Below are 24,145 nucleotides of genomic sequence, written 5' to 3'. Positions count from 1 at the left end.
AATATCAGAGAAGATATAGAGCAATCTGACTTCTATTACAAACAGACAAACTTGTCTGTGAGTTAAGAGACAGCCAGGCAGGCAGAGGTCAGACAGAGGTCAGACAGGTCAATATCACAAAATACAGTCTTGGCCTTCTGCCTGTTTGCAAATATCAGTGGACCACAAACTCTCCCTGCCTCCCTGGCTTCTGCCCCAGCCTTGGCTGATTCTTTTAGTCTCTCATCTGACATCACCCCCTCCCAGCCTACTGCTACCATCCTGCCTTGCTGGGAGCCCTAGGCTCTCTCAGATTGCTTCGGCTGCTTGGGACATCTCTCAAGTTCAAACCCAGAAAAGTTCTCCAGACCAAGTCCAGATCCGTCTGCAGAAACAGCCCAACATGGGAGCCCTGTAGGAAGGAGATGTAAACCACAGCACAAGCCCTGTTAACACTGCCTCCCATCTGTGAAAACAAAGGTCAAGATGACCCACAGTTTTGTCTCTGGCCTCTTGCCACAACACTGGTACCTAACAAAATGCCAACGTGTGCCTAAAGAAAGCATTCAGAGAAGTAGGCCAATGCAGGGAGACAAGAGGTCCCACAGAGAAGTCCTCATGACAGAAAGGAATTGCAGTGGCAGCTTGCACCAGCATGAAAGCCCAACGAGGTTACAGATTTTGTGTTTTATGGTTCTGAAAGATATTCTGCAAACAGGACTCCAGGAGTACAACTGGTTTCAGGTGATGGACAAATACGGGCTTCTGATCAAAGTCTGTGAACTGAACGTGTGGTCTGTGTACGTGTTGAAAGATGTGGTGGGAGTACAGAATGTGACAAAGTTTCTGAGGAGCCTGAGGAGGCCATTTCTCCAGAAGCAGCCCTGGAGGTCACGCCCAGCCTTAGGGCCTTCCCACAAATGAAGCCCAGAAGCCATCCATGGACTAGCTTTAGATCTTAAGCTCTTATCGCGCTGGTGTTGAGAGATAAGGCTGACTAAACTGTACTTTGAACAGCAGGAATTTAGCATCCAGCACCAGAACAAAGTCCCAGTGTGCTCCACCCTTTGCAAGGACCTCGAAGGCGGGCTCTAGGGTCTGGAGGGAGGTATATAGAGGGGCTGGGGCTCCACAAAACACTACAATCTTGTCCTCGTATGGCTGAGGGAGAACCATGGTGTGACTAAAGCAGGGGCTGTCTAGGATATGTAGACAGATTTTGAGTCCCACGGGCAAGGGCTGTTTCCCAGATAGGCCTGGACATGACACACAGGTAACAACACTCTCCCTAGTCTTACTAGGACTTAGAAAGCTCACCATAATTTCCCAGTGTGTAGGATATCACAGGCAAAACCAACCTGTCAGGTGGCTGATCTGTTAGAGAGACGACTGAATGGGAATAGCCAGCCATGGTAGTGGCTTGGCCTCGGCCCTCTGAGAGAAGCAAAGTCTGCAGAGGGTGCGTTAGAGCTGGGGACATCAGGGACCTGGCTAAAGACCTCTAAAAGTCTTTAGTCCACGGGAGGGCATTCAGGCCGAGAGGGTGAGTGAGAGCCCAGTCAACATGCTGACCTGGAGGTGCTTTTCTCTAGGTCCAGCTACTTTCAGAGGTCAAGTGGTTCTAATCTCAGTGGCCATCCCTGTGCGTGACCCTGTCCCTAAAGAATCAGGGGCCACCTGGGATCCGAGGGTAGCAGAACACATGGATATTAAACCTCACCTGGGCAGCACGGGGTGGGATGGCGTAAAATGTGTTGCTGGTGATGAGGTTGCTCTTTCAGCACAAAGGGGGAGAGCCGAGCCTGACTGCATAGCCATCACTGCCATCACTGCCATCACTGCCATCACTGTTTCCTCAGAGCCTGGGTGCAGCAGAAGTAGGCATGGCTGTGAGTGGAAGCGTAGTGTTCATACATGTTCAAGGACAGCGGGTTTTTCTCTCAGCTGTGGCTCTTCTTGTCTCTCAAATATCAGCAAAGCAGTGAATATGGCACATGGAAAGGGGGGTGGGTGAAAGATAAGAGAACGAGGTTGGTTGGAAGGTTTTCTGGAGCCACTGGTGTGATGAACCAAACCCTGTGTGCTCAATCAACCCTTCCTCCTCTGCACCGAGAAATGTATGTGCAGGCGCATGTAGACAAACACACACAGACACACAGATATACACACATATGCATACAAACACATACACATAGACACACACAAATGAATATATAGACACATAGATATACACACATATGCATACAGACACATACACACATGTACACACAGATACCCACACACCTGTACACACAGATACACACATGCTGACACAGAAACACAGATATATACACACAGACACACAGATAGACACACACAAACATATAGACACACACATACAGGTGCACACACATAAATGCATACACATAAAAACACACAGAGACACACAGATACACATACAGACACACAGACACACACATACATACACATACAGGTGCGCACACACACAGATGCATACATGCAAACTCACATACAAAGACAGACAGATACACATACAATCACACACACAAATACACAAATACAGATACACATAGTCACACACAGACACAGGCATACACAGGCACACACAGACACAAACACACAGTCACACAGACACACAAAAACATGCGTACACAGACACATGCACATATACCTCCAAGCTTAGGTATTGTTCTTCACTAACAAATCTGAAGGAACAGAGGGACTAGGTGCCCAGCCCCTCAAATTACCTCTACATTGATGGAGTCTTTAGTTTCTACTAAGTCAACCCTAGGCCACTTTGCTTATACAAGGCCCTGTTGACTCTCGACACTTCCTGGTCGGGGCTGTTCTGCAGAATAAGTCTTCAAGGCTGTTTGGAACACTGGGCATAGATAAATATTTCAAGGCAGGTACACAAGCACTTTTAGCCCATTTGTTCCTTCTGCCAGAACCAGAGAATATTGCTCTGTGCCCTTAACATTGGCAATACCTCACATTTCCTAGTGGGCTGTGAGGATAGGCATCTTCAGCTCCCCAGAGACAGTCGGCCACAGTGAATAACACACAGTAGGTACTCAAAAAAGAGAGGGGAAATGAGTTCAGAAGCTCAGCTCCTATAGCTCAAAAGAACTAAAGGGCAGGGAAAATTGGAAACGTTTGGAACAGGCTGCACCTAGGTGACACACTGTGATCACTATTTCCCAAAACTGACTTACAAGCTCCTTTTGGGAAGGGCAATGGCTTATTAGGCCACAGAGATGTTCTAATCAATGCCAGCTATAAGCTAATCCCACTGGAGTTAAGATAAAAGTGCCATCTGGCTTACTTGAAGTCACATGACTGAGTCCACAATGTCCTCACACAGCACCTGGACTCCTGCCCAGTTCAGGCACAGACTATTCAGGGTTAGTGTGAGGAACGATCCCCACTTGGTCATAAAAGCACTGGAGACTCAGACTACTCAAAGCCAGGTAGATTTACTTATTTTTGGTTTCCGGGAAGCCATGATAAGAAGCAAAAAATGCCTGGTGTACCAATTGGGCACAAACCTGTCTTTTATAAACACATTTCGTTGCTCCCCCTAAATGCCTCATTGGCTGAATTCTTCATGGGGGAACAATCTTCCCTGCATTTCCAACAAAGCCCTCACCTCCAAAGCCCCCAATCTCCTGGGAGCCACACAGCAGATTATAAAAGAGTTACAATCTAACACTAAGACAAACCAAAATGTGTCCAGGTGAGCAGGTGCCAGCTGCTGGCTTGGGAAGACAGGAGTCTAGTACCTCCTACTTATTTGTGGTTCTTTGATGATCCAGAAAATGGACCATAATGATTGAATGTTTACGGCTGTTTGAGTGCACGTGGAGTGTGCGTGTCTCATCTGGGGTCTCTGACATCACCTGTAGGGTGATGCGCACCCTGACATCCAGATGTGAAGACCAGCCCCTCCCACAGCCACTGCAGTGAGCGCAGAGCTCCTGCCCTCCCTTGTGAGTCACAATCCTGGCTGCCTGCTCTCAATGCACAGCATCAGCCTGACTTTTTCCTTAGCTGAGTGGGTGCTAGCCTCCTTGTGCTGTCTCAGCCATCTCAGCCTTGGGTCCCTGCTAGGCAGTACAACGAAGAGGGACAGACCAAACGGGATGGGCAGGTATGGCCAGGTATGTGTTTTCTTGCCTTAGAGGAGGCAGTCAATGACCTAGTCTTGCTGGCCACCTAAGCACAACCCTCAAACAACAGGTCCAGGCTGGGAAGAAGAATCTGGCTTGGTTTTGTGGCAGGCCACTTCCTCATCTAAGGTTCAGAATTCAAGAGACACTTGCCAACTGATCAGAGGTGTCTACCAGAGTTCATCTGGGCTCCAGGAGGGACCTGGTGTTCCTCTCTAGACCATGGTAAATAGCCCAACCCAAAGGTGTTTCCCACTCACTTGCCCCAAATGGATGACCCAGGGCCTGCGGGAAGGAGAGCAGGGCAGAGGAGACCCAGGCTGGTCCTCCCCACTTCAATGTTTCTGTACCTGTGCTAGTATGTTCCTTCCTGGCATCTGGGTTAATCCCTGGGCTGTGCTGTGGACAGATGCCTTCAATAATCAGGGTGGACATAGATCATGAATGCAGGCAACCCATAAAATCGAGGCAATTCCTATGACTTGGTGTTTGTGTATGATGGTTGGAAGGAGGCCAGGCATGTGACCTAAGGCATAATCCTGGCTAATTCCCCACAGACCAGTGCAGAAGAGGACTGCGCACACTCAGTGGCTGTCTCAGTTTACCTTGCAAAGTTCTTCCTAAGAATATTTAAAGATACTTTGAAAGTATCGTTTCCTTAAGAACACTTTTCGTTGTGAAATTAGATGAATGTAGAGGGTAGAATAGAACACAGGTACATCGAACACAGAAAGGCATGTGCATTTTCTTATATAAGTTCGGTTGCTTATGAGTTGCAAGGAGAGCTTGATGAGTCAAACTCCAGAGTCACTGTGTGTGGGTGTGTGCACACAGTATGTGCACACAGACATGTGCTCCTATATATACAGTGAAGATGCAATGCAATGTGTTTTGCCAAGGCATATATTTATAATATATCCACGTGTACATACGCAAATTAACTTTTCCTATGCTTTTCCAACCAGGTACTAATTTTTTCATTGTTAATTTGGTATGCTTGGGTATATTGCCCACATGTATGTCTGTGTGTCATGTACATGTCTAGTACCCTTGAGGCCAGAAGTGTGTTTTGGGATCCCCTGGAACTGGAGGGACAGACTGTCGTGAGCCATGATATGGGTGCTGGGAACTAAACCCCAAACCTCCGGAAGAGCAGCAAATGGTCTTCACCACTGAGCATCTCACCAGCCACAGACACTACTTTTTAGTAGGAGCCTTTGTAACTGGCCTTAACATCACTGAGTTGTTTCCCTGTCTGTCTCCCTGAAGTCTGCCCCCAAATCTTCCCCATGACTGGTTCTGTAGCTCTGATCATGGCCAGTCAAGTGGTGCCTTATAGACAGGCTCTGCTACTTGCTCGTACGAAAACAAGTGTTGCCCAACAATGATTTCCCAATGCACCCTGGGAAAAACACAACAGTTCTGAACAGTGCGTTAAAATTTTAACCTGGAAACCGCATTGGCATTCCAAGATTAAAAAGGCCCCGTGCCAGGTAGCGACAGGAAGCAAGAAGGTCACGGAACTAGGTAAGTAGACAGGGGATGGCATTTATCTAGCAACGGACAGAGTATCAGTATCAGTTCGTGTGTGTGTGTGTGTGTGTGTGTGTGTGTGTGTGTGTGTTGTGGGAGCAGGGTTCATACTCGTCCTTTGAGCTCTTCCAGAATAAATACTACTCGGCTTTGCTTGTGGGGACAGAGCAATCAATTACAAGAGCATGCAGGACACAGCAGCTCAATGACCACTAGTGTGTACCTTTTTTGAGTGCTGTGGATACACATGATGTTGTTCGTTCCTCCGCTGTCCAGATCTTGGCCTCTAACTGCGGGTTATTAGATCACAGGGAGCTGCCTGCTTCACTAAACTGAGAAGCTATGCAAGCTACAGAACCTGGCTTTGCCTTCCAGATGGCAGATAATCTTCCCTGGGGGCACTGGGTAGTTTCCCGGCTGCTCTAGGTGGTGGGGTTTACTCTGCTGCCCTGGTAGGAATGGATTTGTATGTGTGTTTTCTGCCCTAATTGGGTTTTGGTGCCTGCTCTGCCTATAGTCACGTGAGTTTGCGTGATTGACTTCTGAATTTGCTTGGTTGTTTTGTTTGTATCTGTTTCCTCCCCTGCAACTTAGCCCATGAGCACAGGCTGCTGGCCGCCCTGTCAGCAGTCAGCTCCAGCTTTGTAATAACCCCCATTCCTGGGGACGGCCCCAGGAAGTATCTGTCTGTGGCTTAATGCAGAGGAAGAGCTGTGTCTACAGCCCTGGAGATATGTGTGTAGGCATGTATGCACAGGTGCATCCTAAAACATGGCCTGGTGTCATGCTTTAGAACATGAGGATGGAATGAATAGTGACTCCCTGAGCTCTGGTCAGCTGGGCGCTGCAGGAGCATTATAGGGAGGGCTGAACCTCCTTCTGTACAGAGTGGCAGTACCTTAGCCAGACTGGATGTCATGGTCAGGACTCTGCAGACTGCGCCGTCAAGAGTGACTGGCTCATCAGGCCACTGTAATTACGTCAGCAGTAGACGTGTGTTCTCGAACCTCTGAGAGCAAGACCCAGATTCCCAGGTGATCACAATCTCCACCAACCTGGGGCTCCACGGGATTCATCAGTAGTGGGAGTAGGAGGGCAGTTTCTACTGTCTGTGGCAAGATGGGCTCTCTGGAAAGCAGTAGAAAATAGCCGAAGGGTTTCGCTTTTACTGGAATGGCTCTGGCTCACTGAGGAAGAGCGCCATGTCCAGGCAAGCTCTCCGGTTATTCAGGAGGCCATTCGCTTAGCCAGGCTTTTGCTGCTACACTGTGGAGTTGGCAGAAAACTCTGAGGTGGCAGGCACACAGTACTAAGAGGAAACATCTTTGTAAGCTGCAGTTGTGCGGATACAAATTGCTAAGGGAGTAGAGGGGGAGGAACGAAGTCTGACTATTCCCAGAGCGTGAGAATTCCAGAATTCCTAAAGGGAGTGGCAACCCCCATTCTCTGAGTAGGCATGTTTCATTTTTCTGGCAGAGAAATAATAGAGCCAAGGATCATTCTTTCGGTGCTGCTTTTAGATTTCAGATGTAAACGCCAAGAAAACGAACAGGAGCTTGCTCAGGAGAGCATTTACTCTAAGAGAGCGAGCCAGCCGTTGCTTGGGCGTCTCAGTGGGGAGTTTACTGATTAAAGTGACTGTCAATCTCAAAGTCCCTGCTTTGGTCAGTGGCAGAACAGTCGTCCCTGATGGCTGGTGAATTATGTGATCCAGAGTCCTAAGGTTAAAAGGACGTTTCCTCCCTAGATGGGGTGTGGGGGGCTGAACAGCTGCTATTAGAGAAGCTGCTCCCAGGGCCAGTTGTCGACCCCACGACATAGTCCTAATAAGTTTGAGGAGCCAATGGAGAAAGAGACTATTAGCAGAAGAAGACACGAAGAGCTCTCCCATCACACACAAGCCATTTTGGGGTAATTATAGACAGGATGATGGAGCCTACTAAAGCATCACCAAAGGATGAAGTTAAACGTTCATTGGCTGACAGCAAGGCTAGTGTGTGAACGTCTGCATGAAAATACGCTAAGCATTACTCTCCTTTAAATGCTACTCCCACTCACCCTGTCTTACTGGCATTCGCTGCCGACTTCTATGAATCAGGGCAGCTCCACGGTTCCTTGTGCTGTTAGCCTCTTGGTCTTTGGCAGCCCAACCTCAGGCATGCCCTCTAGCCAGTTTGATACAGGCTCTCTCATTGGTTTGGAGGTCACCAATTAGGCTAGATTGGCTGGCCAGCGAGTCCCAGGGACGGTCTCTCTCTCTCTCTCTCTCTCTCTCTCTCTCTCTCTCTCTCTCTCTCTCTCTCTCTCCCCTCTCTTTCCACCTCTGGCATTCTAAGTACTCAGTATGCCCGGTATTTTAACATGGACTGGGATCAAACTCAGGTTCCCCAGTGCTTGTGAGGCTGGACCATCTCCTCCTGCCCCCATTAGAATATCCTGCTAGAGCGGTATGGCTCTCGTGTGTGTATCAGTGTAACGAACCATGTTTGGTAAATATTTAAACCAATGAATCCCACAAGGCTTGTCTTTTCATAGAAACCAATTATGCTCTGAGAGTCTTATCTGCATGACAGGGGGTCATGCCAGTTACCAAGGCTGTAAGATTCCTTGCTTGGTCCTCACTTCACAGAAATGACCAAGGACACAGCACCTTGGGAGCAGTCTTAAGAACAGTTAGCTGTACTAACAACTGGGTAGAAGCTGGTTTTTGGAGAGAAGGTCTCACTATAGAGCTTTGGCTGGCCTGGAATTCTATGTGAACCAGGCTGGCCTCAAACTCATAAGAGATTTGCCTGCCTCTGCCTCCAGAGTGCTGGAATTAAAGGATCCTATCACCGTGTCCAGCGTGGAGTATTTCTTATTTTACTTGTACACGGTGAGTAAAACACCCTTTGACACTCTGGGTGTGGCCTATCTGACACTTGCCCACCTGAGTTTTTAATGTTAATTAACTAAATGAAATCCAAATTCAGTTCCACAGAGAATGACAGCTATGCCTTAAGAACCCAGCGGCCACACGATTGGCAGTTGCCGAGTCAACAACAGGCACAGCTCTGGGCTGAAACCCTGGGCTTTGCTGTTTTATGATAAGTCTAAGATTTCAAATGCAAATTATTTCCTATGGAGTGGTACCTATAAAATTGCTCTCTGCATGTGACGAATTACCATATCCTATCACTTGAAACATCATTGCAACATTGCAAAAATCACCTGTCTTTGCACTTCTAAGTCCTTGGCCCTGGATAGTATCACATTAAATGGGTTTTCAGAAGTTGGATGGCGAGTCTGAAAGTTGATGGTTTCTGCTTTATTCTTCAGGACAGAAGGACGTTCCATGTTCTGCACTGCTGGCAACTTCCCTGGACGTATGAGGTACTGTCAAATCAAATGTATAGGAATGTGGCACTCCTACCTGAAAGTAACAGGGAGAAAAGTGCAGAGGAGCTGATAAGAGTCACAATCTTTTCCCAGAGGGCGAGCATAAAAGGTAGCCCACTATCTACTAGTATCTAAAGGCCAACCTACTCCTAGCTCAGGGATGACGTTTGGTACCGGCCCCATTTCCCATGTTCCAATTGCTTTCTCTTAGGGAGCTACAAGTATACTCACTCGCTAACATTCTCTGGTACTGACGGTCTATCCGAATAATGGAGAGGAGCATGAAGAATGTTCTGGTGGTTGCTTGTGGATTCCTCCTGCTTTTCACTGCCTACGGGGGCCTGCAGAATCTGCAGGTGAGCTGTACCCCTCATTTATCCAATCCACCCCAGCACGCCCCTCAGGTTGGCACACAACACCCTAGAACAACTTCTTAAAAGATTTAGTCTTGCTCATTCCTCCAGAGTGGCACTAGAGCTCCACAGCCTAGGAGCGTGTGAGTGACCCTGGGGCAAGAAGGAGGTGGGCCTGGGAGCTGACTGACAGGACACTTTGCCTTCAAGTGGTTAGAAGAGAGACAGGAAACCACTGTGGGGTTTTTTATGAGGCCTGGGCTTTGTGGTTGGGCAGAAATGTGAGTCTGCTGATACTCGCTTGACCTTACGAAGGCTTTAAGCGAATCATGAACTTCGACAAAATCGTCTGCATTTTGAACATTTCTGGAATCCTTCCTGCTCATCAAGTCTATGAGTCTGTGTGAGAACTAAGCAGCTCTCTCCAAGAGGCTTGTGGGTCTTGTGCTTCTAGGTCGTGTGGGCCTGGGGAAGATTTGACAGCTTTTCCTGTGGTAATTCTCTCTCTCTCTCTCTCTCTCTCTCTCTCTCTCTCTCTCTCTCTCTCTCTCTCTCTTTCTCTCTCTTCTGGTCCCTCTCTTGCTCCCTCCCTGTCTCCGTCTCTGTCTCTCCCTACCCTTCCTTCTTTCTTTTCTCTCTTTCAAGACAGGGGCTCATATAGCACTGGGGCTACCAGCTCAATGCTGCTGCCTGCTCTGTGGGTTTGCCTGTGCATTCACCAGCTGAAGCTGGTGGAGGCTTTGAGTTTTGAGTCACCGCAGCCTTGCATGGCGCCCTCTAGTGGAGAGTACATCCCAGCCTTTCCTTGGCCTGACAGAAAGGAGACTGTGATGATTATGTAATTAGGTCTAATAGTCAACATACATGTGCTTATCTCTATATGTATGTTGCATGGATGAATTTGCCTAGAACATGCTGGTCCAGGCACTTGAGTACAGGTATTTATGTGGAAAAAGTCATTAACTTCTAGAATTCTGACCCTACTTTTAGATGTTGACACCTGCCTTCGTTTTCAGTGATCTGTAGTCAGAAGCAATCATAAGTCACAAATGTCCCTCCCCTAGTTTACTGTGGTCCTGTGGGTGGCAGAGAAATCCCAAGATTGACAGGTTCTGTCAGGGTTTCACCAGAAATGCAAAGCAGGCAAGCTTTTAAAAGGGCCAGGCTGAACCATGCTTCTAGAGACATAGTTGAAGTATCCAGGTAACCACTTTAGAGGAGGTGATCGATCTTGATTCCATCTCTCAGATTGTAAGGATCTTAGGGACTGGCTGGAGTGTAAGTTGGGTGCTGCTGAATCATGTGTACACAAGACATGGGAGAGGACAAGTAGGATGATACAAGGAGCAGGGGTGGGGTATTGGGGAGGGCAGCTCTCTCACTCTTCTTCCTCTTCCTCCTCTCCCTCCTCCCCCTCCTCTCCCCCCTCACTGTGTAGTGCAGGGCTCTGGCTGGTGAATGCTTCATCTCTGCTTTGAGCATGTCTTCCCAAAGCTCCTCTCCCACCTTCCCCTGGATTCCTCTACCTTCCCATGAACTCCTCACACCTTTCCACGAACTCCTCCTACCTTTCCATGGACTCCTCCCACCTTAGCTTTGAGGCTGGAAGCCCTGAAGGCCTCACAATGAAGCTGGCTTCGTTTATCTTTCCTGCAGTGCCCTTGTATAAGAAGGCTGGTATCTGTTGGCTCAAGGTTTGAGGTGGCCCTGAGCCTGGGAACTCAGCCATATCTTGTGTCCTCACTCTACCCAGTTCCCTCAACTGTCCCCTCCACTGATGGCTTGTCTTTCATCCACAGAGCAGCCTCTACAGTGCGCATGGCCTGGGGGTGGCAACACTCAGCACACTCTATGGCTCTGTGCTGCTGTCCTCCATGTTCCTCCCACCCATCCTCATCAAGAAATGTGGCTGCAAGTGGACCATCGTGGGCTCCATGTGCTGCTATGTGGTCTTCTCCCTGGGCAACTTCCATGCCAACTGGTACAGCCCTCTAGCCAGCTCTTTCCAGTGTGTGCGCCTTCCTCTCTTGCTCCTGACCCTAGTGGTAACCATTTTCTTTCCTTGGGATCTCTCCTGGGGCCTCGCGTCCACACTACAGGTGACTTCATGGCCCTAATGGCATAGAGAATCTGATGTAGATGATTCTCAGGGACATCCAGGCAGCAAGGGACCAATGACCCATTCCCTGTACCCTCAGATTTTATGAGTAGGGCAGAGGGGATCCCTGGCCTGTGTGGGTGCACGCTGACCCCTTTCTCCATCTTTGCTGGGTCTTTCTACAGGTACACCCTGATCCCTACCTCCATCTTGCTGGGCCTGGGTGCAGCCCCTCTGTGGTCGGCTCAGTGTACCTACCTCACCGTCATTGGGAATCTGCAAGCAGAAAAAGTGGGAAAGCTGGGCAAAGATGTGGTGAACCAGTATTTTGGCATCTTTTTCCTCATATTCCAATCTTCCGGAGTGTGGGGCAACCTGATATCCTCGCTGGTGTTCGGCAAGATGTCCATGCAAGGTAAAGGGTGAGGGATGAGTGGCCTCAGGCATAGTCAGGGCTCCTTGGGAGCTAAATGCTGCCCCAATCCCATCAAATGCTTGTCCTCGCTGTGGAGGCAGTGTGTCCTGCACCTCTGGGGACAGCCGGGAGGCTGGGTGGTTGTCTTTTCCTCAGGTACCCTGTGAAGGTTGGGAAATTCTTTGGGGAAGGGTGTTGTAGGGAACCTCAGAGTCACCCAAGACACCCCCAAACCATGCTCTCAGCACAAAGGAGATGTATTTGCCCCAGAGGGACAGAGGGCAGGGATAAGGCACAAAGACAGGAGGTAGAGGAAGAGGGAGAAGGGGGAAGAGAACAAGGGAGAGGAGAAGGGGTGTTTGTCTCAGAGTGGGAGATGGGGGAAAGGACTGACTCAAGATAGAGAGGAGACATGTGTGGCCCATAGGCAAATGGCGGTTTATAAAGGTAAAATGGGTTCTTAGTTGGGTTTCCATTGCTGTGAAATGAGAGACACCATGACCAAGGCAAGACTTATAAAGGACAACATTTAATTGGGGCTGGCCTACAGGTTCAGAGGTTCAGTCTATTGTCATCAAGGCAGGAACATGGCAGGATCCAGGCAGGCATGGTACAGGAGGGGCTGAGAGTTCTACACCTTCATCTGAAGGCTGCTAGCAGATACTCCCTTCCAGGCAGCTAGGAGCAGGGTCTTAAAGCCACACCCACAGTGACACACCCACTCCAAAGGGCCACACCTCCAGATGGTGCCTCTCCCTGGCCCGAGCATGTACAAACTATCACAAATGGGAAGCCCCAGGTTAGAATGAGGTATCTAATTTTAACCGGGCATCTTAACTAGGTGAACCAAAGGAGGGTTTTGGTTGCTGGACCTCAATACTTTGATAACTGGACCTTGGCAGTCAGCCTTAGGAGGAAGAAGTGGCCAAATAAAGAAATAAACCTTGGAAGCCTGCTTTAGGAATGTAATCTAGGACTGGAGAGATGGCTCAGCGGTTAAGAGCACTGACTGCTCTTCCAGAGGTCCTGAGTTCAATTCCCAGCAACCACATGGTGGCTCATAACCATCTGTAATGGGATTGGGATCTGATGCCCTCTTCTGGTGTGTCTAAAGACATCAACAGTGTACTCACATATATGAATTAAATAATTCTTAAAAAAAAAAAAGACACACGAATGAGATAACCACAATGCTTTCTACATGTAAAACATTACATTAAAAAAAAAAGGAATGTAGTCTAATGGGTTTTTTAGCAAGTTAGAAGGAATTGGGGAGAAAGACAAGGCCTGCCAGAGACATGTTTGAAACCTGGGTACAGTTCCTTCAGGAGTCTTGGGGGAAATGGTCACTCCTAAAGTCCTACATAGGTAATGTGGATCCCTAGAGTTGCTAAGAAGAAAGCACCTGGCTCATTTCCCTATAAAACTGAGCCCCAGGCCAGTCTTATAATTATCTGCCTGACTCCTCATCCCATGACTTGGGGAATGTTTTATGATGGGCTTCCCTGAACCCCACCCACCCAGGAACGGAGCCAGCATCTCCTTTCTGCCACGCCCTGGCTGGAGGATGTCAGCCTTTCATTCTTACAACAGAACTTTCTGGAAGTGACAGGCTCTGGATCTGGGTGATTTCCCTCCCTCCACCCTGGTTCTGATGACAGGAAGGTCAGAAGTCACCCACCTGATTCCTCCCTTCATGACCATTATGTGTCCCAGGCAGGGAAGACACCAGGCCTGTGGGCACGGTCGCTGCCACTCAGCCAAACCGAGGACAAACCCACGCTCTGTAACCCATCAGCTGAAGGAAAAGCCACGGGCTTTGCTTGGACACAGCCAGGCCACTGTGTCCCACAGTAATGAGATAATCCCCACTGCCCAGAGACTACCCTAAATCTAGACAATAGTCCCTCACACCCCAGAGATGTGCCCAAAGGCTCCTACATGGTAGTGACAAGATCTTGACAAGATGACAACACTATCATGGTAGTCTCAATTTGTGAGGGTCTGAGAGAGAGAGAGACAGAGAGAGAGAGAGAAAGAGAGAGAGAGAGAGAGACAGAGAGAGAGACAGAGAGAGACAGAAACAGAGAAACAGAGAGACACAGAGAGGGAGAGAGGCAGAGAGAGAGAGACAGAGACAGTGAGAGAGACAGAGAAAAGCAGTTAAAGCATGTATTTATCACTGATATATGCATCTATATGTATCTATATATGTACATGTGTATATATGTGTACATATGTATGTATGTGTACATATAAACATATATGAACATATATATGGGCCCCGGTGTTTTTCCTGCGTGAATGTCTGTGCACCATGTGCATGTAGCGCCTTCAGATTCCAGAGTGGGCATGAGATCCTCTGGAACTGAAGTTAGAGAGAGACAGTTGTGGGTGCCGAGAACCAGTCCTCTGCAAGAGCAGCCAGTGCTCGTAACTACCGAGCCAGCTCTCTAGCCCCCCACACATTGTTTTTAACACATAGAGGAACTAGCATTCATTTTTTCTGGAAAACAAAACAAAACAAAAACCATGACATTACCTGCCACGGCTAACCATACTTTCGCTGCTGATTTCAGCCTTAGGTCTGTAGAATTCTTACCTCATCTTCTTGATTCCAACTTCAATAGACGCCATCCCAGATGAACAGCTCATGTCCTGTGGAGCCAAAGACTGCCTGATGGGGCCATCGGCCACCAACACCACCCATCACCCCTCCCAGCAACTGATCTACACACTGCTGGGCATCTACACCAGTATGTACAAATGCCCAACCTCTTACCGTGGTAAAGGTCTTTCTAGTATAAACCGACATTCTCCATAGAAACCCCTGCCACACTTACCCTGTCACAAGGGACGCCGCCATCACGAAGGCAGTTTCCCAGGACAATGGTTTCTCATTGCGCTCTGGCTGGGTCAGCCCCTGTGGTTTCCCCAAATGTGCTGAATGCACTGTATAATTTGTGATGATGGGAGGCCGTGTTTGTCCTTGCCCCGCTTGCCAGTTATAGAACTGGGCCAATCCCAGGAGCTGATTTCAGACAGCAGAGTCGATGGCCAGTGCTGGCCAACAAAGTCCCATACAATGTGGAGGTAGGTGCAGTGCTCTAGGGTGAGGCTGAGGTGGAAGAGGGAGCAGGAGGTGGGAGACGCATGCCCAGGTGGCTTCTGTGCTTCTTTCTTCTTGGATCGCCTGCAATCTATACATACAGATATCTTTTTCACATTGCTGTGGCAATGGCACAGCTAGGGACCCTGGTTCATGCTATCTCAGGATCTACCCCAGCCCCCTTTCTGTAATGGAGAGGCCAGACACCTATGGAAACTACTGGGCTAAGCCTGTGTCCCTTGTCTGCTGTCCACCATTCTTAGTCACAGAGAACGGGGGCGTATGGATTGGCAGCTGCACAGTTGGGGCGGTGGGTAATTCGGGTTTTGGGATCACATGGTCTCATGTGTCACTCACTATTGTCTTTGTGGTGTGTGGGGGGCCATGGATGGCCACATTCTCTAAGTTTTACCCACAGCCGACAGCTGGATGATAAGAACAGGGTGTTTCCCATGCCCAGGCTCCTGTTCCTTTAAAGGGTAACTGAGGAATGCCCATGGCAGGAGCTGTCCAGCCTACTCGGCACCTAATCAGTATTGCAGTAAGTGACACTAGAGGAGATGTTATTTAAAGAGGCTGAGTTACAGAAAGCCTTGAAGGGATCTGGACTTTCCTGGGTGTAAGTGTGTTAATGAGGGCGTTTCTGTGACAGGCGCTGAGACTGGGCAGACCATCTCTGCAAACATTAGGCGGGAGAGGTGGCTTCGTGAAACCCACCATACAGTAAGGCTGAAACACAGTGACATAGTCAACCTATGTCAGTACCCACAGAAGGGCCTGTGGCCAAGATGGGAAAAGACATTAGTAAGACAGACAAGATAAAATCCTATCATTTTTAAAGAGTGCCAGGAGTAAGCTGGTACTGGGAGCGAAAGGGAGGAAGTACACACCCTGGGTGAATCTCACACCCAGAGTTTGGACACCTCCATCCCCGGGGAACTGCCCTTGTCAGAAAGGAGAATATCAGTGTTCAAAAGATATCACAGAAAGCACTTTCATCACTAGGGGCCAGAGGGGCGTCGGTATGAATCAAAACACCCACATGAATATCTACTTCCGCTGCAGGGGGGTGGAGCTGACTGGAGAAGTAAGGTGGGCAGAGAGTGAAGACAGATTTATTGACTCTGTGCATTTTGGTTATAGATGTACAGACTGCTCAGGGTGAAATGAATACTTTCAGGTTCTTGTTTTGTTTCTTCCCCCCTCCCCCCAGATAACCTATTTGCATGGTTCCAAGTGCAAATGCAGTGAAAGGTCCCAGGACCCCTGATGCCCTCTGATAACTGTCCCTCAAAGCACATCCCTCTCCAAGGTCTGCCCGCCGACAGCACACATCTGCCGGGACCTTCAGGGTGTTTGATGAATGGTAGATTTCTGTATGCCTCTTCTGATACACAAAACTCCATTTTCCTCTCATCATCTGTCTTGAGGGACTTTTCTTTAAAAGCATGCTCTCCCTCCGTGGGTGATGGCAATGCTGACCCACTATGGTAGACTTCAAGTGAGATCAAACCACAAGTCAACTGTAGACCTGCCACTCGAGTGATCAAGAGCAGCTTGTCACCACTTACCCGATGGCTAGCTGTCTGTGGAGATGGGGAGGGGTGGAACAAGGTTGATCCAGATATCACTGACGTGCGTCTGTGTGTCTTTCTAGGCAGCGGTGTCCTGGCCATCCTGTTGGTAGCCGTGTTTCTTGAGCCTGTGAAAGACAAACTAGAGAATGAAGGAGAGACAAGGTCTAGACCTCTCTGGTCCACTTTACTGTCAACCTTCATGCTGTTTAGAGACAAGCGTTTGTGCCTCCTGATGTTCCTGCCGGTGTATAGTGGGTTCCAACAAGGGTTCCTCTCTGGAGAGTATACCAAGGTAGAGAAACCCAGGGCTCGTGCCATGAACCTGGGCTTTACCTAAAGGGACCTGAGGGTGTCCCAGCACCAATGGCCCAGGGTCCTTGAGCAGATTCAAAATCACGGTTTTCCCAGTCCTACAGTAGCTGAATCTATGATTCGAGACATCTGTCCCTGACTTCTTATCTGAAAGGAGGACTTCCTGAGCTGTCTTCCCTAGAAAGAACAAAGCTGGGAGAAGGTAGCTGTTACTAGCTGTGTATGACACCCATGTCCGTTCTGCTAGCCTGGGGTTCACCCTGTATTCTCACTGCTGTTAATCATAGGGGAAGAAGCTAAAACTATGAGTAGTGGTGGAATTCCTCCCCACGTGGCTTTCATACTATGTATCCAGTCTAGAAACTCATACTATGCATCCAGTCTGGAAACCCAGGCGGCCTGCTGCACTGTACCTCATGTACCACCTGGCTTTTCTATGCTCTCAGAAGTCCCCTTACCTGGGGGCAGTACAGTGGGCCGTTCCAAGTGGCAGACACAATTGCAATTACTGTCTTTTATAAGGGCCTGTCTCCAGGCTCTGTTGTTCTGAGGAACCCTGATGCTGCAGGAGGGAGGGAGTCACCTGTCCCAGGGAGCCCCTGGCTGAGACTTCTTTCCGGGACACTTAGGGAAGATGCAGGAGGCAGGGCAAGGCTAGGATCACTGCTGTGTCCCCTGGTCCTACCCCTATGCTTTTCTTCCCCCTCACAGTAGGAACATTTCTACCTTGTCCCCACCCTTAGGTAGGGTTAGTGTTCCAGAACAGCAGGACAGTTAGTACCCACCCAACCTAGCCTGGATTTTCATAAACTGCAACTATCTCTGAATAGGTGTGCCTTGTGCAATATTGAAGTGTCCTGGGTTAACTGGGGAAGGGGATCAGTCTTCTGTCTTTATTAAAGAAGGTTAGCGACCAAAGAGCTGTGTCTTTGATTCATCCAGTAATGGAGACCAAGTGTTGAGGCTGCCCAGTGATTCCCCCCCTCCCCACTATCTAGGGGTGCTCCATCTCCTTCACCTGTCCTTAGGCCTGAGGAAGTGATGAGGCCTGTCAATGTTAACTCTGTAAAAATAGCATGTGTACCACACCCGTGGCAAAGAATATGTAGGAAGGGGTTTTCCCTGATGCCTGTCTGTTCTGGTCCAACTAGACCCTCTCCCAGGTGACAGCATATATACAGGTCCTGGGCCACATCCCCGTGTCAGCTGTCACATCGCATCATCAGAAATGGAACCATAGTGGGGCCTATAAGCACAACTAATTGAATTCTATGCTTCCCCCTAGTCTTATGTGACCTGTGCCCTGGGCATCCGCTTTGTGGGCTACGTGATGATCTGCTTCTCGGCTATGACTGCGCTGTGCTCCCTGCTGTACGGGAAGATCTCCAAGTACACGGGCAGGATCACACTTTATGTGCTGGGTAAGTAGACGCAGTCAGCATATGCTCACGGTGCCATGTAAGGAAGCATACACAAACATGGGGCAGGGAGGGCTTGTGGGAGTTCTTTCCTACCTCCCTGCTGCTCTCCTTGTGCACCCACACATACCACCTGCCTTTCTCCAACAAAAGGAGGTACTGGCCGGCACACAGGGATTGGCCTTAGAAGTCATATCCCAAGCAACAAGCCCACATATATCACTGTTCCAATTTCTCCTGGCCTTCTCTCATTGTTTCCATACTGGTTAGAAGCCTAGCTCACACTGTATGGACACAAACTACTGGTCTCCCATCCACACAGCAGGGTCTGGGGTCCTCACAGCCTGGAGGCCTCCCTAAGAGTCAGTCATACATTCATACACCAGTGTTTTCTCTCATCATCCTGCTTCTGAACATTGCGTTAAAATGTTAGAAAGCCTGACAGCACTCGATTGCAGATGCTTGATCCCCACACGGGGTCTCCGAGGTCCATCTCAGACAGAAGGGGCAGCCTCCCACTGTTCTGACTTGTTTCCTCTGACCAGGGGCAGCCATTCACTTCTCTTGCATTGTGGTCTTCCTGCTGTGGCATCCGAACCCAGCCCAGCTGCCTGTCTTCTTTGTCCTCTCTGGCCTGTGGGGAATGGCTGACGCTGTCTGGCAGACACAGAACAATGGTAAGTGCCCAGCATAGGCTAACAATGCCTCCAACTCCCTCAGTCAGCTGTCTTGAGGGTAGCAAGGCTTGGAGGCGGCCGCCAGGGTGCAATCCGAGCTCTCTTTGTATGACTAGTAGAAGCCCCCAGTAGAAGGAAGGACCGGAGCACAGGGAGTGAGAGAGACAAAAGGTCTCAAGGACCATGCTCTAGATCTGAACAGAGTTCTTATCTCTGAGCTTGCATGACTGAGAAGGAGGGTCAGGTGAGAACAGGGGCTCCAGGCATCACAAGGTGGTTCCCGGAGTGCTCACAGGTGTGCCTAGATGGAACCAGAGGGAGGGATGGCAAGGAGGGTCCACAGAGCATCCAGATAGGGGCCACAGGACACTAGAGTGCATGACGCCATGTTCTGTGGACTTGTGAGGCCGTAGAAGATAGAGAAAAGGATGCAGAGGAGAAAGACACCTGTAGGCAGAGTTTTATGCTCTTGATAGACAAGTAAGATGGTCTGATGACCACTCCCAACCCCAAACAGAGCCACAGGCAGGGAATGTGACCCCTTGTCCTTGAAGAACTGACTGGTGGTTTGCAGTTGAAATGACTGTGAAGAAGCCAAGGTAGACACCACCTGAGAGAGACCTTGCCCGGTTAAAATGCACGATCAAGAGGTCAGGAGGACCAGCAAGTGAGGGGCATACATAGACACAGGAGGATGCATATCTTTGGAATGTTGCTGTCCTGATGGGCTGTGGAGTGGGGGCACCAGGTCCAGGGGGAGCACCTGGGAGGCTCTAAGAGAGTCAGTGGGGGGGGGCATGTCAAAGCTTGGGGAAATGCCAGGGTATTTTCTCTGGATTTGTTGGAGGCTCTTGCTTCTACTGCAGGAGCCATCCGAGGGCTTCAAGGCAGAGAAGGATGCAGGATGCTGTGTGGATGATACCTCAGGACAGGGGACAGGGTGTACGTTTGAGTGCTAGTTATAAATAACATAATGAGCCGGGAACTCTCATCCCCAAGGATGTGTGTTTGTTTGTGTGGTGTGTGTGTGTGTGTGTGTGTGTGTGTGTGTGTGTGTGTGTGTGTGTGTGAGGCTGGGTAATCCACAAACACCCAAGGTCCTGGAGTGTGCCTAAGGATCAGGTAGGGAAGGGCTCTGTGTCTGGAAGGCCTTGATGACCCCATGGGAGCCCTGAGGTGGGCGTGGTTCATAAATGACCCCTTTCTCACTCCATTCCATCTGCACTCAGGACACTTTCAGGCTTAAACACTTGAAACCCATGACTGCTCCAGGCCAGGGTTTCCAGGAATGGGAGACCCGGCCACTGTTTGTGTATCTGTGTGTGACCACAACATGTTAGTGAAGATGGTGGCCACATCCTCCAGAGCTCATCCTTGCTGTAATCCCCATGTGCTGCCTGTTTACAAGAGCTAAAAAAAATGCCCCAGGGAAACCTAAAATGGCTGGATATAGAGGCCCAGCTGGGTCCATAGCACTGTTGGCTTTCATGGAGACTGAACCTAATGACAGGTTGTGTGTGGATGGTGCCCTGCATCTTGTTGGTTTTGGTTGTGTTTGACCAAAGTCAATATCTAGGAACAAACAGCTAGACTTTTCATGGGCTTGGCTGGGTTCCTGCTCATAGGAATACATGGGTTCAGTGTGTGTGTGTGTGTGTGTGTGTGTGTGTGTGTGTGTGTGTGTGTGTGTTTGTGTGTGTTATGTGTGTTGTATGTGTGTGTGTTGTGTGTGTTTGTGTGTTTGTGTGTGTTATGTGTGTTGTATGTGTGTGTGTTGTGTGTGTTTGTGTGTATGTGGTGTGTGTGTGTGGTGTGGGTGTGTTGTGTATGTGTGTTTGTGTGTATGTGGTGTGTGTGTTGCATGTGTGTGTTGTGTATGTGTGTTTGTATGTGGTGTATGTGTTGTGTGTGTGTGTTGTGTATGTGTGTTGGTGTGTGTGTTGTGTGTGTGTTGTGTATGTGTGTTTGTGTGTATGTGGTGTGTGTGTTGTATGTGTGTGTGTTGTGTATGTGTGTTTGTGTGTGTGTGTGCGTGTGTTGAGGGTTTGGGTAATCAGAAATTCACTTTAGCTTTTCTCATAAGTCCAGAACTATAAGGTAGTGACCTGGCAGATCCCGTAGGAGTTTTAGACACCTTATCTTGTCAGCACCAGAGAGAAATGCATTGAACCCCACACAGGTCTAACAGAGTTCACGGAAAAACACATGCAGTCCCATTTTCTTCATGCTGGTGAGCTGAGCTCACTGAATTTGCAGAAGCAGTATTTGTGGAAGCAGGGAAGGCACAGGGACAGACAGCCTGCTTCATCTCCCACCCCAGCACTGCAGAGATTTAACATTATTGCAGCAAAAACACTTTTTTCTTTCTCTTTGACACATATGGAAAATTACTTTATGGGCATGAAAAACTCACAGAGAGCATCGCTGTTAAACTTTGCAAATTACTCGACTGTGTGTGTGTGTGCGTGTGTGTGTGTGTGTGTGTGTGTGTGTGTGTGTGTGTGCTGAACACTCAAATCCAGTAACTTGAACAATGGCTCTGTTGAATAAGGGATGATAATGTAAATTGACATCATTTCAATCTTTTTCTGCAGCTGAGAGTGTAATTTTTCTTAAAAGATAAACCAGTTTCTCGGGATGCAGTTTCCTTGAAAGCCTGTGCCTGCAGCCACCCCAGTGAGGAGTGTTGAGAGCTGAGTCCCTGCTGCTGGCTCCGCTCAGGTCCCCAGAGTGCAATGCATTCACACAAAGGCATCAGATGATTGCCTGTTCCTTTACAACACGGGAAGTTGTGTGTAGCTTTGGCCACATATCAAGAACAGTGCTGTGTCCACTTGCTACATGAACAGTATGTGACCTGAATCTAGGTCCCCGGGACAGAGCCTATAATCCCAGCACCGGGGAAGAGGAGTGGAGGCTGCAGAATTGCCAAGGCTTGCCGGCCAGGTAGTCTAGCTCAAGTTCTAGTGAGATAGCCTGTCTCAAGGGTTGAAGGTTCAGACTGCTAGAACAGGATGTTCAAGGTGCTCCCCAGCCTCCGACTGCACATGCGTGCACATAAGCACACGAAGGACAGATGTGGTAATATGCTTTCTTCTAATTCAGAGCTGAATAGAAATGGGTCACCATTTTTCATCCCCTCTCAGTTTAGCCATCTGTCACAGGACTCTGACACTCGCTCCTCATGCTGGGGTTGGGTACCCGGAGGGCTCCAGGAATTTCTTCAGCCTCCCAGCAGTGAATCTCTGCCTATCTACTCATTCAGTCTGACAGCTGAGGGAGGATGGATGCAGTTGCTATAGCAACCCTCAATGCCACAGCAGTGCATTTAAGACATACCATGTCTCATCTAAAAATACTTTGCCCTGTTAGCTACTCGAAGGGGCTGTTTTCAAGTTCACAAGTGCATGAAGTCTGAATCCTTCTGGGTGATCCATTTATTTAACCCGCTTTTCTAGCAGATGAGATGCCCGTTCACTCAATATCACCTCATCTGTGGACTAGAATCAGTGTCCAAATCACTTCAACCTTGAGTGCCCCGAATAGATGAGGCAGACAGGTCAGACTGAGGCTAAGAGCAAAACAAATCTCTCTGTAAACAAACGGGGTAGTTCCCAATAGTCTTACATTTATAGACAAGCTTCAGAGGCAGTGCCGAGTCTGTGCAGAGCCTGCGTCCAATGCCCCCGCGCTGAGCATCTTTATAACCAGGGAACACTGGCTGCTGTCTGGAACTGGGTTTGTTGTGGTTCACAAAGGGCAGATATTGTGGAGTTCCCCCCAGCTTACCACAAGTCTTTATTTCCTGCTGCAGGATCCTGTGTTGGATACTACCTTGCACTTGACGTCTATGTCTGTGTAGCTAATATGGGGATGGTCACCTGCTTGCCGTGCCCCTCACCCATCCATCTAGACACTGATGATGTGGTCATTATCTTCTCATGTGACTTCCCTTCCCTTGTCTGTCTGGTTGCTAGTAATGTGACAAACTGACAGCACTTCCCCTCTCTTGTTCAGTTTTAGCTCATTTGGACACCTCCCCATCAGGGCTGGTTTGATTCACAGGCATCCCTGAAGAGAAGGTAGCAGTTCTAGCTATGCATCCAAATCCTTAGCCTCTTTGACTGTTTGGTGACCTGGCTTCTTCTGATGGAACTGTCTGTGTTGGCAGAGAGAAAGAGACAGGGCTATTTCTGTTGGTCCAGTTTCAAGATAGATCACCCTGAGTCTCCACAGTTCTCAGTCCTGGACTTCTTACTTTCCCAGCCTGGCATCCTCCAGCTCAGACCCTGCATATTTGACCTTTCTACCCAAGCTCCTTCACTCTGGGCACCTCATCCTGTGTCATCCATCCCAGGACCCTCCCTCCTGGCATTCACTATCCTCTATCCTAGAGCCCTTCAACCTGGGTCGTCCTAAAGTCAAGCAGGGTTTCTAGAGGCAATGTGGGGCCTGAGGGTGGTCTGAGGAGAAGGGTTGTATGAGTAGGAGCTGGATCAGCAGTCTGAGGACTGGACAGACCCTGGAAGATCACCAGGTCTGTTGCTGTCTCATTGAGTCCTTCTCAGATGCACCTGCCCCTCAGCCGTGCTGGGCACTGGGGTCCTAGCTTTCATCCACACCTATCAAAAGTGCCCCTTCCCAGCACAGGAAGCAAAGGCCACTGGTTTTGTTTAGAAGCAGTTTTCAGGCTGTATGAGTTCTAAGTTTGCTGTGACCAACAAAAATACCACAGTCTGGGGACCAAGAAAAGCACAGATTCTCTCACCCCGGAGTGAGATTCCCTCTGCCAGACTCTTCCACTCAGGAATGAAGGCACATGCATGTGCACGTGTGTGTACCCACACAGACTCATACATAAACTCACATACACACATGCACACACTCATGCACACACACTCACAAACACGCACACACACGCACACACACACGCATGCACACATGCACACACTCATGCACACATACGCATGCACACATGCACACACACACATGAGCACTCATGCACTCACTCATGCACACATACGCATGCACACATGCACACACACACACATGAGCACTCATGCACACACACATGCACACATTCACACACTCAGGCACACAGATGTGTCAATTTAAAATAAAAAAATC

General features: G+C 49.0%; 1 protein-coding gene and 1 long non-coding RNA gene across 15 annotated transcripts in view; one reads left to right on the top strand and one right to left on the bottom strand.

The window, feature by feature from the left end:
- The window catches only part of LOC134482726 (uncharacterized), a 62,481-nt gene that overhangs the window by 23,273 nt on the left and 15,063 nt on the right, over positions 1-24,145 (bottom strand). For 5 of the 11 annotated variants that reach the window (XR_010059227.1, XR_010059224.1, XR_010059223.1 and 2 more), the window contains 5 exons: positions 16,606-16,736; positions 14,769-15,125; positions 14,528-14,583; positions 11,769-11,897; positions 1,700-9,093 (listed from right to left, as the gene is read on the bottom strand). This is a non-coding gene — a long non-coding RNA (uncharacterized LOC134482726). Of the gene's footprint in view, positions 1-1,699; positions 9,094-11,768; positions 12,087-14,527; positions 14,584-14,768; positions 15,126-16,605; positions 16,737-24,145 lie in introns of all 11 variants that reach the window. The other 6 variants (XR_010059218.1, XR_010059217.1, XR_010059221.1 and 3 more) reach the window with 5 other exon arrangements.
- The window catches only part of Unc93a (unc-93 homolog A), a 33,110-nt gene that overhangs the window by 7,541 nt on the left and 1,424 nt on the right, over positions 1-24,145 (top strand). Inside the window, exons 1-9 of one of the 4 annotated variants that reach the window (XM_039099878.2) lie at positions 4,017-4,129; positions 9,000-9,053; positions 9,271-9,415; positions 11,212-11,393; positions 11,696-11,925; positions 14,556-14,681; positions 16,692-16,903; positions 18,209-18,344; positions 18,887-19,018. In XM_039099878.2, the coding sequence (XP_038955806.1) occupies positions 9,329-9,415; positions 11,212-11,393; positions 11,696-11,925; positions 14,556-14,681; positions 16,692-16,903; positions 18,209-18,344; positions 18,887-19,018 (1,105 nt within the window). In that variant the 5' untranslated portion in view covers positions 4,017-4,129; positions 9,000-9,053; positions 9,271-9,328. Of the gene's footprint in view, positions 1-4,016; positions 4,140-8,999; positions 9,054-9,270; positions 9,416-11,211; positions 11,394-11,695; positions 11,926-14,504; positions 14,682-16,691; positions 16,904-18,208; positions 18,345-18,886; positions 19,019-24,145 lie in introns of those variants that run through there. The other 3 variants (NM_001427477.1, XM_039099869.2, XM_039099884.2) reach the window with 3 other exon arrangements.

This window comes from Rattus norvegicus, chromosome 1 (genome assembly GCF_036323735.1).
Source record: "Rattus norvegicus strain BN/NHsdMcwi chromosome 1, GRCr8, whole genome shotgun sequence".
In the NCBI taxonomy this organism is placed as follows: Eukaryota; Metazoa; Chordata; class Mammalia; order Rodentia; family Muridae; genus Rattus; species Rattus norvegicus.
Note: the sequence above shows the minus strand (reverse complement) of the source record. Positions and strands in the feature narration are given on the sequence as shown.